Source organism: Anopheles stephensi, chromosome 3 (assembly GCF_013141755.1).
Source record: "Anopheles stephensi strain Indian chromosome 3, UCI_ANSTEP_V1.0, whole genome shotgun sequence".
NCBI lineage: Eukaryota > Metazoa > Arthropoda > Insecta > Diptera > Culicidae > Anopheles > Anopheles stephensi.
This window is the reverse complement of record NC_050203.1, coordinates 84354720-84368945: the sequence shown is the minus strand read 5'-3', so window position 1 is coordinate 84368945 and position 14226 is coordinate 84354720. Positions and strand designations below refer to the sequence as shown.

At 44.5% G+C, this 14226-nt stretch overlaps 2 protein-coding genes across 25 annotated transcripts in view; one reads left to right on the top strand and one right to left on the bottom strand.

Annotated features, from left to right (window-relative positions):
* The first annotated feature begins 776 nt into the window (after positions 1-776).
* LOC118513828 (protein slowmo-like) lies at positions 777-6334 on the top strand. Of its 4 annotated transcripts, none has more exons than XM_036060067.1 (5): positions 777-928; positions 1087-1291; positions 2149-2314; positions 4096-4401; positions 4463-6334. In XM_036060067.1, exons 2-5 carry the CDS (start codon positions 1260-1262, stop codon positions 4601-4603), a joined length of 645 nt encoding a protein of 214 aa, XP_035915960.1. In that variant the 5' UTR covers positions 777-928; positions 1087-1259; the 3' UTR covers positions 4604-6334. The 4 variants fall into 4 exon arrangements, with proteins under 4 accessions (XP_035915960.1, XP_035915964.1, XP_035915961.1 ...); XM_036060071.1 differs by having other exon boundaries at positions 797-928; positions 1093-1291; XM_036060068.1 differs by having other exon boundaries at positions 805-952.
* Positions 6335-7137: 803 nt separating this feature from the next.
* The window catches only part of LOC118513809 (voltage-dependent L-type calcium channel subunit beta-2-like), a 106480-nt gene continuing 99391 nt past the window's right edge, over positions 7138-14226 (bottom strand). For 16 of the 21 annotated variants that reach the window (XM_036060034.1, XM_036060019.1, XM_036060023.1 and 13 more), the window contains one exon: positions 7138-13853. In XM_036060034.1, the coding sequence (XP_035915927.1) occupies positions 13201-13853 (653 nt within the window). In that variant the 3' untranslated portion in view covers positions 7138-13200. The remainder of the gene's footprint in view (positions 13854-14226) is intronic. The other 5 variants (XR_004906511.1, XR_004906514.1, XM_036060037.1 and 2 more) reach the window with 3 other exon arrangements.

The following is a 14226-nucleotide window of genomic DNA, read 5'->3' as shown; positions in this document are numbered from 1 at the left end:
AGATGTTGTAGCTTTTGTAACTCATATGTTTCTTTTTTTCATTCGTTTTAGAAATGCTAGAGCTGCAAAAAAAAAATTAGAACCTCAATGGAGCAAATCGATGCCATTTAGGATTGTGTCGGGTTCAAAGACGGTAGCTTCAGTTTTAGGCAGAAACAAGTGTCGAAACCCTTCCCCCACACAGGGCCAGCTACGAGTAACTTCATGCTGCGGAAACCAACAAAAGAAAACCAAACCCTTTAAGATTGTAGTTAAACGACCAATAGACAACCGGTTGGTATTGGGCTTCCGGAGACGTTTGGATTTATATTAGATTTTAATTCATATTTTAGCCAGCATAGCAAGTGATAGATACCTTACATGGATCGTTAATGGATTCTGAGCAATTGCAAATTTCTTTTGCATTATCTTATTGTATTAATAGAATAATGTACGAATTTGTGATTCTATATCAATTAAAATCATTTCCGAATAAAAGAAGCCTTTTCGAATTAGGAGACCACCATGGCTGCGCTACTGTCACCAGCTGTCAAATTCCTTCACATGATCCGACAGATTTGTCGGAAAAATGAAGCTTCTTCTAGACGGCAAATTATTAACTGAATTTTAAATAAAATCTTTATTTATTTTTAATCCACTCGTATTTCGTTTGTACTATAATCCTACATCAAGTTATCACATCATGGAATCAGGTATACAAAAAAAGTTGCACAATTTTCTCCGACAACTCAACAAAAAGCTACCGTGTACCCACACCTTCAGAGGTCTTTTCGGACGATACAAAAGGCTTCTCGGCGCTTTCTTCCTTCCTCACTTGTCATGGTTGCTGCGGTCGAACGGAGGAGTCGGACTTTCGCGCTGTTGTGGGAGTACAAATAACATCCGGTGTGCCGAGGGTGGAGGATTTCCATTCTACTAAACCCCAAACGTGCGTGTCCCTTTATTGTTTACGGTTTGTTTTCGCCATTTTGCGTTGCACCATCGTCGAAAACTGCAACAGCAGGCACACGAAATTGCCGAATCGACCACGATAATTGCATCCTGCAGCGTAATTAGAGCAATTTTTCTTCGCGTGTGCTTTCCCAGGTGCAGTGTGTTGTGTAGCATAAAGGGCAACGAAAGTATTCGCCGAAGTTTGCTGGAGTGGGAGAGAACCGCAGCGTCCGTGAAATTCCTCGTGACGCATACAGCGAACAAATACAGCGAGGGATATCTATCTACCCAGCAATACCCGAACACACAAAGCAGAGCGCCGCAACATGAAAATCTGGACCTCAGAACACGTCTTTAAGTAAGTAATCCGCGTACCGAAGAAGTGAAGCAACCGTAGCAGCATGGTTGTGTGTTCGGTTGCTATGCCAAGAGCTGAGCATAGAAGGCATGTTATGTAAAAGTGATGTACTACCACTTGTGGAGGAAGGCCTTTTTTGACAGTGTGTGTTTGTCTGGAACGTTCTTCCGGGAGGGAACGATTTAGTGTAGCATCAAACAAACCCCAAAATTGCTAAAGTGAAACTATGTTCATTAAGTGAAAATGATACACCGTGAACAGAGAAACCATCGATTGGGCCTTGTTACGAAATGAAGCAATCCAACGAGAAAAAGGTGCGAAGTGGTGTGTGCGTGAGTGTGTATTGGTTCGGCCCATCGCAGACAGCAGTAGCAGCAGCATCGTGTGTAGTGTTGAGAAACGTCAAACGGGGTTTATGGACGAAACAGCTGTCTCTCTAGTGTGGTTGGGTGGTAGTAATCGTGAGGTGGTATTTGTTGTTGCAGTAACAATCGACTTGCGCTTGACTTACTTCTCCTTAAGCTAACCCGCTAAACGCTTGACGGGGTTTTGCCAAGTACAAATCCGTTGGTAAGGAAGTGGGCAAACCGACACAGCTGCAACCTCCATCGCTCGGGGTTCGACGATCTCCGCGTGTTCCGCTTGGCATTTGTTCAATGGCCGGAATTAAGCTAACCTTCACTTTCTCCACCACGCTCGCTCAAGGTGGACCGGTTGCCCATGTAACGAGCATGGGGGTTCATGCAATTGCATAAATGCATACATGGCCCGCTTTGATGTACACTGACGTTGTAGCTTGAAGAATTTTTGATTAATATATCGTGTCCATCGTTTGTCTGTTCGCTCTTTAATTACAGCCATCCGTGGGAGACCGTAGCACAGGCCGCCTGGCGCAAATACCCCAACCCCATCAACACAGCCGTCATCGGTACCGATGTGGTGGAGCGAAGGGTCGTCGACGGAGTCCTGCACACGCATCGGCTGGTCAGCTCCAAATGGTATTTCCCACAGTGGGCACAAAAGGTACGCAGAAGCTTCCAGCAGTATTTTTTTCCCCAATCACACCATTGAGTTACGTGTAAAATCAAGTCAAGGAAGCCAGAAATGCCAAGCCGGCGAGGTTGCATAGAGCCGAGGAGGAATATTTCGAGGCAAAACGAAACACACGAAACCATCATCGTTCATCCATCCATCAGCTCGCTCGCTTTACCTGGTTTTTCGCCACCGAAACGGTCGCGTATATAAATACGCTAATCGTGTACCCTCATGCAGCCGATAGGATGCCGATGCCAGGCAGCTAACCCTCTGGTATCCGGCGTGCTAGTGTTGGTAGCGCTTGCAAAAAAAGCAAGCGGAATGCGACTCTAAATTTACTGTCGTTTCACTATCGTCACGAGCACGCGTCATCGTTTCACATGCTGCGGTGCCGTTTCTTTTTGCGCCTTCACTCACATTGTTTCACCGTATAGTAGGGCCGTGCCGCGCCGCGCGTGTACTTCAAACAACGCGCACGAGGTAAAAGGGTTTATTTAATTTGTCCCCGACAATGTGTTGTACCGATCGGTGTGCGGGTGGGATTCGTCTCGCGTCTCGATTACAGAACATAATTAACTTCGATCTCATTGTTACGCCAAAGTCGGATGCACGTGACCGATGCATGCACGCAAGGCTCCTTGGTGAGATCGTTGCCAAGCTATGCTTCGCTCACAATGTGCGCTAGTGAGATGCATTTGTTTCACTACTGAATAATGAATCATTTTAGCGAAATCGGAGGGAGCAAAGTACAATAATGATAAGAGAGTTAGGTTATCATCCCGCTGGGGAGCTTTGAATGCTGATATCTCCCTTTGCTTCTACGCAACGAATTTCATTATCACTTGGGTAGCGTTTTGTGGCCTCGGTAACAGAGAACCGACGTGCGGAAAAAACGGTAGATGCTTTTTTTTGCGCTAAATGCTTGCCACTGGGAGATCTGGTGCTATCTGGTGCAAAACGATTATCACCTGCCGATACGCGTGACGCAGAATGCAATGTGTGTATGTGTGCCTAGTGCACGAGCAGCTGATAAGATAACGCACGGCCATAAACGACCTTTGCATGCGCTTTGGCAAGGGATCCCGGGGCAGCTTGAAGCGCGAGGTTTTAAAGGCTTTAGCCAGGCGTTAGTCAGATTTATGCTTAGTTGTGAACCACCTGACCGGGACGACGCCCCGGGACATCCGTGGTGTTATCAAGGTCTAGCACTTTCTTTCCCTTGTGCTTGAAACGGGGGGGTTTGTTTTGCTTGGTGCGTCAACAAATAGGACGACATATACGCATTAGTAATTCATTGTTTGGATCCGACTTTTAACGACGCACAGTGGATGTGGGATAGCCCCATCGAGGCTCATATGTTATGTTTCCCATTCGATCTACGTCACGCGTTGAGTGTGTGTTTTATCGAGGAATTTAATTTGGAGAGCATTTTTTTTTTCAAAACCCTGGATTGCTACCGGCAAAACGGGGCGTCGAAACAGGTGGCCACACCTAGTTATTAACGGAGCTAAATTTGTTTTGTAAGCGATCCGTTTCTTCCTCTCAAATTGATGCGTAATTTGTTCGCCTAATATTAGGTTATCGAGCAATTTTTATGGGAGGGTTGTTTGGCGTCATTTTCATTTCATGCCGGTCTTTTCGTTATTATTAAAAACCCCTTCAAATGCACGAATATTCTCTGAATAATCTAATACATTGACTCTCTCTCTCTCTCTCTCTCTCTCTCTCTCTCTCTCTCTCTCTTTCTCCTGTTGCAACGCTAATTGCAGCTCATTGGTTCACCGAACGTGTGCTACGCCAGCGAAAAGTCGACCGTCGATCCGAAGGAACGGTTGATGACGCTCAAAACGATCAACCTCACCTTTGGCAGCTTCCTTTCAGTGTACGAAACGCTCAGCTACGTTCCACACCCGACCGACCCGTCGAAAACGTTGCTTAAGCAGGAAGCCACCGTACAGGTGGAGGGAGTCCCGCTAAACCGATACATGGAGGACGTGTTGACGAAAAACATTAGCACAAACGCGGGCAAGGGCCGGCAGGGATTGGAATGGGTAATAGGAAAGCTGAATGCTGAGGTAAGCTACCGGGACGAAGCGTTTGCCGGCGGGTGGAGATTAATCGATTCCCTGCTTCCAGATGAAAGAACTGGCCAACAGTGCGGCAACCAGCACGAACGAAATTCTGACACAGACCAAAAAATCGCTGGACGACATCACGGACCAGGCCCGCAAGAGCATGGACGAGCTGAGTGCAACCGCTCAGAAGATACACATATAGTAACAAACGCTGCAAGGCGGCGGCGGCGGCGGCGGCGGCATCGGCTACCTCAGTGGCCAGCGGTGGGCCGGTGGACGGTGAACCCCGAACGCCGGACGGCAGTGGCGGTGGTAAAGCCGGTGATGCTGGAGCACCACCACCAACACCAACAATCCAGCCGGGACCATCGTCCCTTCCGACGAAATCATCATCGTTTTTCGGGCAGCAAACAAGCAACAGTTCCTTCACCGTTCCTTCTACCAGCAAAGCAAAGCCGACTGGTGGTGGTGTTGCTGCTTCTGCCAAAAGTGCCAGCAGTACCAGCAGCACGCTGACGAGAGAAAATTCAAGAAAGGCAACAAGAGCAACAAGTGCTTCTACGTCCAGTGCCTCGGCCAAAGCTACTGCGCCCGCCTCATCCACGTCAAACATAGGGGATGGAAGCTGAGTTCGATGATTCGTCGTTTTAAACGAGCAAGGCAAATCCGCGAAGAAAGGACTGGCATTTATGTATGTTTTTGCCACCTTCCCTGCTACTGGTCGTTTGTTTGCTGCCAACACTGATCCATGATAGATTGCGACGCTTCATCCTCCTCTATCCATGTCGTCCTATGTGTCCATACTCTCTACCACGCCTGTTTTGTACTGTTCTGTCACACACACACACACACACACACACACACACACACACCAGCGTTTATCCTTCTTCCCCCGTTTGTCCGGTTCCCCGTTCCTTCCCGATTCAGTATGCCATTTGTTTGTATTAGTAATTTATATACGCAAATACTGGTGATAAAATAGTGTTACGAAGGTACGAAAAGCGGAAAAGCACGGTTTGTCGCGAAATGATAAAAAGAAAAAAGGAATTAGAATGATGGAAGACTATTAAGTGAACACAAAGCACGGAGTAGCGAATGGAGTAATTGGAAGGAAAGAAACGACGAGAGAAACGATGATGATTTCCCGCGGCACACACTGATAACGAGACGGCTGGCCGGCCTGCTTCGGTGCGGGGCTTCGGTGTGCCGATGCCTGTGTAAATAATTAGCCTAACTGCGCAAATATGTTATTTTTATCGAGTAAGAGCACATTTGTTGTACGTTGCTAATCAAGAACGCTACACACACACACACAAACGTTTTTTAAGTGCTTCGGACACGTGTCACGCGGCTTTGCGCTGGGCGACGGAAAAGCGATTGTCAAGTAAACCGTTGCCAAGGTGATCAGAATCATTTCCCTTTTTTCTTTTTGGCGAGAGATGCTGCTGTGTAGGCGACGACGGTTTAGGGATAATTTAGTGTGCGTTTTAATAGTTTCCTTACTCCCATTGTGTGTGTGTGTGTGAGCGATTGTTTTTTCTTTCCTTGTAGATGCTTTAAGTTTATATGAATAAATAGGAAATTTTCAAATTTTTGTACACCAATGGAGGGAAAAGGCAAGCGTGCGGTAGAACGATTACGATCACACGAAGCATTATTATGTCGGCGAGACTAGAGCGTTATAAAGATGTATTAGTGCGATAATGTGAGAGGATTATTGTTTTTTGGAAATAGAATTCTAAAAAGAAAGGCTTGAAATTATTGTCATTTTTTACCGGTGTAAGACACTAAAAATGATGTAGAAAAGGAGGATGTAATAATCAAATCTACTGCGAAGAAGCTCGGTGTACACACTTTCAAATCACAATAAGTAAGTGACTGCCGGACTGCTGGACGGTTTAAGTAAATCAATAAACCTGGTTTCGACACACGATGCAATGCGATGGCGTTTCTTTCCATACGCTCGGACCGGGACCGGTACGCGGCTTGCTAGATAAAAATTATTTTTATTTTTTCATCATCATATATTTACAAATGATTTTTTGTTTTTGTTTGGGCTGCTTCATTTTTTGTTGTTGTTTGTAGAGTTCTGAGTTTTGTTTTTGTTGGTTTTTGTTTTGTTCATTAAATTTTTAATATTTTGTTTAAATTTAATTTAAATGTGGCAACAATAAAGAATTAACCATGTTTTTCATTCTCGATTTTCTTTTTTTGGTTGGGATTTTCTTTTCTCGCTTCTCGCGTTTTTCGTTTTCATGTTCATATCAATTATATTACTTTTGCGTTTTGAAAATTGTGTGTGTGTGTGTGTGTGTGAGTTGTATTGTTGTATTTTTTCATTTTCATCATTGTATTTGTGTGTCAAGATAAATGTGTACCGGTGTGTGTGTGTGTGTACGAGTCATTTTTTTTCTATTTCCGTTTCCGTTTCTGTTGATCTGCTTTGTTGCTTTGCTTTTGCGTTAAAGTTATGTTGTAAGTCAGCTCGCTTTTGTTTTGCATAAAGATCATGTTTGAAATCTCGCGCGCGTGTGTGTGTGTGTTTTTTTTTCGTTTTTCTCTTTTCTTTTCTCGTTCTTCGTTCTTTAGGTCTAACTATTGGGATTCACTTTTCTTTTTCTTTTGGTTTTGTGTTTTAGATTTGTTTTACATTTTGCTTTAGTTCTTCAATCATGACTCCTGCCACGGTGCACAATAACTTGAGTTGAGTTTTTTGCTGTCTTTTTTTTCTTCTTCTTAACTCCCATTTTTGTTTTTCCCTTTTTTTATTTGTTCGACTAAATGATGCCCACGCTTGCCTTAAAAGCGAATCGAGTTGTTTCTGAATTAAAGGACCCGTAACCAATTTCTCCAACATTCCTTCCTCCTATCCTCCTATAGAGCCACTTTGCGCTTGTATTTGTGTGTGTGTGTGTGTACGTGAGTGTGTGTGAGTGTATTCTCGAGCACGTGATTGGAGGTGGAGAGAAACGTTAGCATTTCGAAATGGAAAATGACTCTCACCTGCTGAAAAGGAAAATCATTCTGCAATGCGTTTTACTTTTTTTTTTGGTTTGTGTATTATAATAGCGAGTATAATTGTTATCGAAGGAGGAAAAGGGGTACATAAATAACGTTCGATACTAGCAGCTGGATCCTGCTGTTCAACTTTACAAACTTCAACCGATCGAACCGCACCGAGGAGTTCCACCGTTTAAATATTCAAACCCAAATTATTTAACAGTTACACAGTTAGCTACAATTTTTTTTTGTCTTATAAACTCGAATTAAACTTAGTTCGACCGTGGGTGGGCAAAAAAAACAACCAAACAAACGCGATCTCTTCCTTTTGCGGAGGAGGGGAGGATGCTTTGGAAGAGTTGTCGGAAAACCCATAACCCTGGTAATAGTAGTAACATTCAACAGACTCGCTCCAAATAACCGTACGTCTGACTAATATCGGGCGTCAAAGTAGTAGTAGTAGTAGTAGTAGTAGTAGTAGTAGTAGTGGTAAGTCCCTTGGCAGTAGCTCAATGTAGGTAAAAACTTCCTTGTGTTCAAGAAGAAGAGTAGTAGATCGGCTCGATCGTCGTGTGCATTTGTCTGCCTGCTTCGCGATCGTCTGTACACGCATTCTTCTTCACTGAGTGTCTGTGTGTGTGTGTGTTTTTGTCAGTGTGGTTCGTGGCTCCTCACTATAGGCTCCTTGAGGCTTCCTATATGCAGCAGCGACTTTAACCCTTTTTTGGTTTGTGTTAAGTTTATTCTCTCCTTTTTGCTTTGCTTATTAATTTTTGAAGAATACTCGAAGAAATAAGAGGAAAACTGTAACATTCTCGTGTTTCTGTGTGTGTGTTTTTTGTGTTTTTTTCACCTTGTTTTCCTTTTTTTACAAGTTTTGTTTACACCTTTTGTTTCACTCTTCTGTTAGCGTTTTTCTTGTCTGTCTGTGTGTTTCTTAACTCATTCTTCTAATCTCACTTATTTCTTCATGATTCATTTATCGCTCGCTCTCTCTCTCTTTCTTTCTTTTATTCCTTTCTTTTTCTTCTGCTCTGCTACTAACTGTTTTGTTCATTTCGCTAGAACGAATGCGGGTAAAACTTTTGGGAAAGAATAGCTTTTTTTACTTAGTTTTTTGTTTTTGTTTCTATATTACAGCTCTTGAGTGTGTGTGCGTTTGTGTTTTTAACGATTTTCACACACGCACGCACACCCACGTATGATCGCGTCCCGTGTTTTTTTTTTTGTGGCGCTTAGGTTTAATATGCGTTCAACTTTACACAGCTCTTTAGCTTTTCTTCTGCTTGGTTTTTTTTGTTTTAATCTTTTGTTTTTGTTTTATTTTTCCATTTCATTTATATCAGTGCAAGGCAATTGGTATATAGCAAATATATTTTTTTTGTTTTGTTCTTTCTCTCCTCTCTCTCTCTCGTCTCCTCTTCCTCTTTTGTCCTTCTTTTTGTTCTGTTTTTGCATTAACGATTCAAGGGTTTTGCATCTGCATTCACTCCACTTACGCGATAAAGGTATAATATCCATTAGGGTTGGACTTTTTTCTCTTTTCTTTCCGTTTTCTTTTGCTTTGTATTTAGATTGGTTTAGCTTTTTACAAGTAGAGAGTTTTTGGGTTTTTTTCTTTCTTCTCTTTCCAGATTTCCTTTCGCTCTGAGTACCACACGTTGCCCTCTTCGCGAGAAAGAGATTGAGTGCTACAATGTTTTCTACGCTGCTTTTTTTTTGTTTTGTTTTCTGTTTGCATTAAAGTACTCTGATAATAGTATTTTTAATAATCACAATTCGGCAAACATCTTTTGCTTTCTTTTTCTCTCTCTCTCTTCTGCGTAGCCGCGAGGAAGTTCGTTCTGCGCGTCAGGGAAGAGTACTGCAAATGTTCCATTACAATTTTCTCACCTTTCTTTCCTACTTTCGTGCTCCTTGCTTCCTGTTCTTTTTGTTTAGTCACCCCCCCCCCCTCGCATTGCCTGTTCCATCGTGTGTTTCGGTGTGTTGTTGTTTGTTAGTGATTTTCACAACTCTAGTGTGCTTTGTAGGATGCTGAAGCTCCGTATTTCAACACAATTGGTCGCAACGCACGCCAGTGGTGCAACGGAAGAGTGGGAAGAGCAGAAAGTGACTCTTGGCTGGACTCACCTCAGCAAGAATGTTTCTTGTGGAAGAAGGTGTTAAGGGTTGATGTTCCTTTCTGTTTACTTTTCTGTACTTGTGTGTGGCGATGGTTGTGCGAGCTAGGGAGCTAGAGTAGATTTGTTTATTATGTTTTGTTTTCTTGTTTTTGTTTGTTCAAGTCGAAACCATAGCTTCTCAGGTATTCTGTGCCCGATCCCTTTCTACTTCTTTTCATACTTTCCTACTTTTGCAGTTACAACTTCCAACAGTACGTGTTCCTCCTACTCAGTTTTGTATTACATTTTCCACCAGTTTTTTTTTTTTGAGAGTTCCCATTCACTCTCCGTGCTTTAGTCGCTTAGTAGTCAACACGTTCTACACCACCGTAATCCGAATACTTCCCGCTTTGTTTTCCGGACCTTCTTCCTTCCTCTTCTGTTGCTGCTGTTCCGGCTACCAGGAAAAAAGCGCCTACAACTAATCAATCAACGATCGAGAAAAAGGTAGGGGGAAAAAACCTAGACCCAAGAAGAAGTCAAGCTCTGCATGATTTTTTGGTTGGTTTGTTTTGTTTAGTCAATGGAATATGTTATTGTGTTTTTTGCTTTGATTCTCTTTTTTATCTAGCTTTTTTATGTATTTTTTTTGTTCGTTTTGTTTTGTTTTTCTTTGTTTAAAGAATGAAAAAGGAAGAAAAACGCGTACCTATTGGCCGGCACACGGCACGGGTCAATCAATCAACCGCTGTGAATACCGAGCCATACCGGGGTTTGGAGTCCAATATTTTACAAAAAAGATTGCCCCGCCCTTTACCCTTCTCACAATTCGTATTATATGTGTATATAAATTCGACTTAAGCAATGTTTTTTTTTGGTTGTTTTGTGTTTTTTTTTTTTTCGTATGTGTTGTTTTGTTTTTTTTTCTGCTTCAAATATGGGTTTTTTTCAATGCATCGATTCAATTTGCTGCTTAACATACGCAAGTTAATAATATGTTTGTTACGATTGTTCGCTTTTTTTTGGTTGTTTTGTTTTCTTTTTTGCTGCTGGGTAAGGTTTTCTTCGCTTTCTTTACAAAATGAGAATTCACGTTCGTGCCAGAGCAAGCGTGCATGTGTGTGTTTTGTGTGTTTTTTAGTAAAATGGTGTGCAGAGACATAACGATGGGAAAGAATCCCACAAAAAAATTCAAAATTTTGTTAGAAATAAAGCAAAACTCCAAAGCCAATATCTCTGCACACGCTCTTACCTTAGCTTGCCCGGCACGTGTCCAAACAAGGTGTGTCTTTGTATCGTTTGTGTCGTCGTCTGTGTGTGTGTGTGTGTGTTACTTATCAGAGTTTTCTTCTCTTACACGCTTTTTCTGCTTCTTTTGTTAATTTTAACATTTCTTTTTTATCGTCTCCCGATAAACCTTTACAATTTACCTAAAGTTAAATTTAAAGCTTTTCTCATACACACTACTGCAAGATTAACCGTTGGACCTTGGAAAGAACTGCCAGGTGGAGCTTTTTAAAGAAATTAAAAAAAGGTTCCTTCAAAAGTCACATGAGGATGAGAATTTCTTATAAAAAGAGGAGAAAAAATAATGTCTTGAAGCATGTTTTTTCTCTAGTTTTGTTTGATAAGATCTTTCGCTTTATCCTTTCACTGGTATGTTCTTGTTTTCGGTAGAGGTGTTTCCTCAGGATGATTTCACGTCCAGTCACATTTTTGGCACAATCAAACGTCACACTATTGCGGAGTGTTAATTTTTTGTTGCAAATAAAAAGCAGGAAAAACGATCCAAAAGTCCCCACTGGCATGTTCCTTCGGCGGCCATCGATTTCTTTGTGTGTTTGTGTGTATGTGTAATCCCACTCACTAAGCCAAATAATGTTCTAGTACTTGCGTAAGCGACCAATCCACCATCCATCATGTCGTCCTTGCCATCCTTTCGCTTCTCTTATCGACAACTATAGAGGTGTCTGAGTAAAGTCTGAGTGGAGAGTGAGTGGTTTTTTTTTGGGGGATGGTTTTTCTCCTTCTTGCCCTCTTCAAATTAGCCTATATTACATTTTACGCCTCCTCGCCTAACCTCCACTAAACGCTAAACGCCTCCTCGTAATCTCCACTAAACGCTAAACGCCTGTCACTCTCGCTCGCTTTATACACGTAGCTGTTCCTCATCTAGGGCACTGAGCACTTGCCATCCAATCCCCAAGGCCGGCTGCCGAGTTGAGGGCGGCAGCGGCAGCAGCAGCAGGAAGTGCGAGCATTCCAAAGAGGGACCGAGAGGGCGAGTGGGATGCAGGTGGAGAAGAGGGGAGGGGGGAGGGAAGGAGGATGTGGAGAGGACTTAAAAGAGGATGCAACTAGACGGTAAAATAAAAGATCGCTTCGCTTCACCTACGCGCGAGGTACTGAACACTGAACTGATAGGAGTTCTGCTACGGCTACTGGTTGTGGTGCGTAGCGCTAGACAGGAAGGCAAGCAACTAGACAGGAAGGACAGAAGAACGAGAAGAAGAAGAAGAAGAACGGGGAAGGCCATCTAGAAAAACTCGGACAGGATAAGATCTAGAAAAAGTAAGACAGTAAGGGGTGAACAGTTGTTTGAAAGAGACAGTTAAAGAGCGAGAGAGAGAGAGAGAGAGAAATACTTATAAAATGGATGGAAAAAAGGAAGAACTAATAAAAGAAATATAAAACGAGTCTTTAATTTAAAAATAGCAACAAAATACATCCGAAAAGTGCGAAAGAAAAACAAAACACTTACTAATCAAGCACCACTAAAGTACGAACCAAAAACCGAAAGGAAGTACACACAAACGCTAATCAAAAGAGATCACACACACACACACCCACTATACATTTGTGCAAAAAAAACGGTCGTGTGGGGGAGTAGTCAAACGAAAGAGGGAGTTCTCCCAGAAAAGCAACAACTTTGCTCTCAGTAGTGGATTGGTTGGCCGCTTCTGTCCGATCGTTCGTGCCTGTTCGTGCCTCGACCAAGAAGCATTCAGCACTCAGTTGCAAACGTCTACCGTACTCTGCCTTAACGTATTATTAGCTATATAGGAATTCGGATCAGGATGACTCGCACGACGCGTGTCATCGTGTGTGGTTGCGTAAGCGGGCATTTGCGATTTGTTGGGCTGGCGGGTGTTCCAGTGTCCTTGGTCCTTGCTACATGGGCGTTTGTGAGTGCGTGTGTCTGTCTGTGGTGTGTGTTTGGCATTGTGCGTGAGCAGAGAGTAGGTGTTAAGAGTGTGTGTGTGTGTGTGTGTGTGTGTTGGAGTCAATGTCAAACGGAAGTCTTTTGTTTCAGGTTTGTGATCGGAAGTCGTCTAGGTCGCACAGGAAGATCGTAGGAGTGATAGCGAACCGACTAAGGAAATCTTTCTGGGTGTGTTTCTGTAACGTGTGCCTGTGAGTGTTCGTGTGGTGGTGTATCTTTGTACGCCCGAGACCATGCGACGCTCCCAATCGGTAGGGGGAGGTCTGGTGCTCAGTAGAACTCATCGTACTCGAACCCGTCGTCCTCGTCGCTGTCCGGTACGAGCTTCTCCTCGTCCAGCGCTTCCGCCACATCGTCCGGTTCCGGTTCCTCCTCGACGGTGCGGCCCCGGACCAGCACGCGCGGAGGACTCACCGGACCCGGCACGTCCGCATCGCCATCATCCTGATCCCATCCCTATATCCACGATTCCTACATGGCGTTCAGTACCCTTCTATTGTTACCGCCGCCACGGTGCGGACTGTAGTCGTCCCGGTCCCGGTCCCGGTCGGGCATGCCGCGCCGCACCGTCTGGGAGGTGGGTGCGGCGACGAGCTGCCGCGGCCCACCCTGCACCGCGTACCCCCGGTTCAGCTCCCGCTCTCGCTCCCTCTCGCGTATTAGTTCGCCGTGGTCAAGGATGTCGCTGCTGAGTGTGTGCTGTGCTCGGGCGTGCGGTGCACTACTACTACTACTGCTGCTCGCCCCCAGCCCCAGCCCCATTCCGCCGCGGTCCCGCATCCCCGACCCCGACACCGGATCTCTCAGGTCGCGCATGTCCCGGCTATCGCCCCGCACCATTCCGCCGCCCCGATCGCTGCCGCCGCCACCACCACCACCACCACCACCACCACCTCCACCGCCACCGTAGTCGGCCGGGCCGTAGTTGCGCTCGTTCAGCAGATCGTCATCGTTGATGTCGTAGTGCAGCATGTCGCGTTCCCGGGCGTGCAGCCGTTCCCGGTCCCGCTCGCGGTCACGCTCGATCCGATCCAGCCGGTCCCGGTCGCGGTTGTCGCCGTGCCGGGTCGAGGCCGGCCTTCTACTACCACTACTACTATTACTATTGTGATGATATGATGCACCTAGAACGAACCGGAACCAAGGGGGAACACATGAGAGACACACGGTGAGTGTGAGGGGCGAGCCGAGATTGGAAAAAGGGGGCGGTTTGGGGTTGAAAAGCGTTACAGGGTCACAGCCACCGGGTCACAAGGGGCCTGGTGGCCGATAGCGGACAGTTGTTAGACTTTTCTTAAGAACAACTTAAGAGAAGGTTAATAATGCAAACGTAGCAATAAAATTTAAGCTTGTTAACGAGAGTGCGACTAGAAGAGAAAAACAAGAAGTTATATTTAAAATCGAATACAACACTTTTGTAAGAGAGAGAGAGAGAGAGTCTTAGATAGGAGAGATCGAGTTAATTGGGCGCACTCGTTTCAGGTGCGTTCTTGAGTT

Excerpts from the sequence above, each read along its gene's own strand:
- LOC118513828 (XM_036060067.1), top strand. The coding sequence starts at position 1,260 with ATGAAAATCTGGACCTCAGAACACGTCTTTAA. Across the intron at positions 2,315-4,095 it reads TCCCACAGTGGGCACAAAAG|CTCATTGGTTCACCGAACGT; the intron begins GTACGCAGAAGC and ends CGCTAATTGCAG. Across the intron at positions 4,402-4,462 it reads TAGGAAAGCTGAATGCTGAG|ATGAAAGAACTGGCCAACAG; the intron begins GTAAGCTACCGG and ends CCCTGCTTCCAG.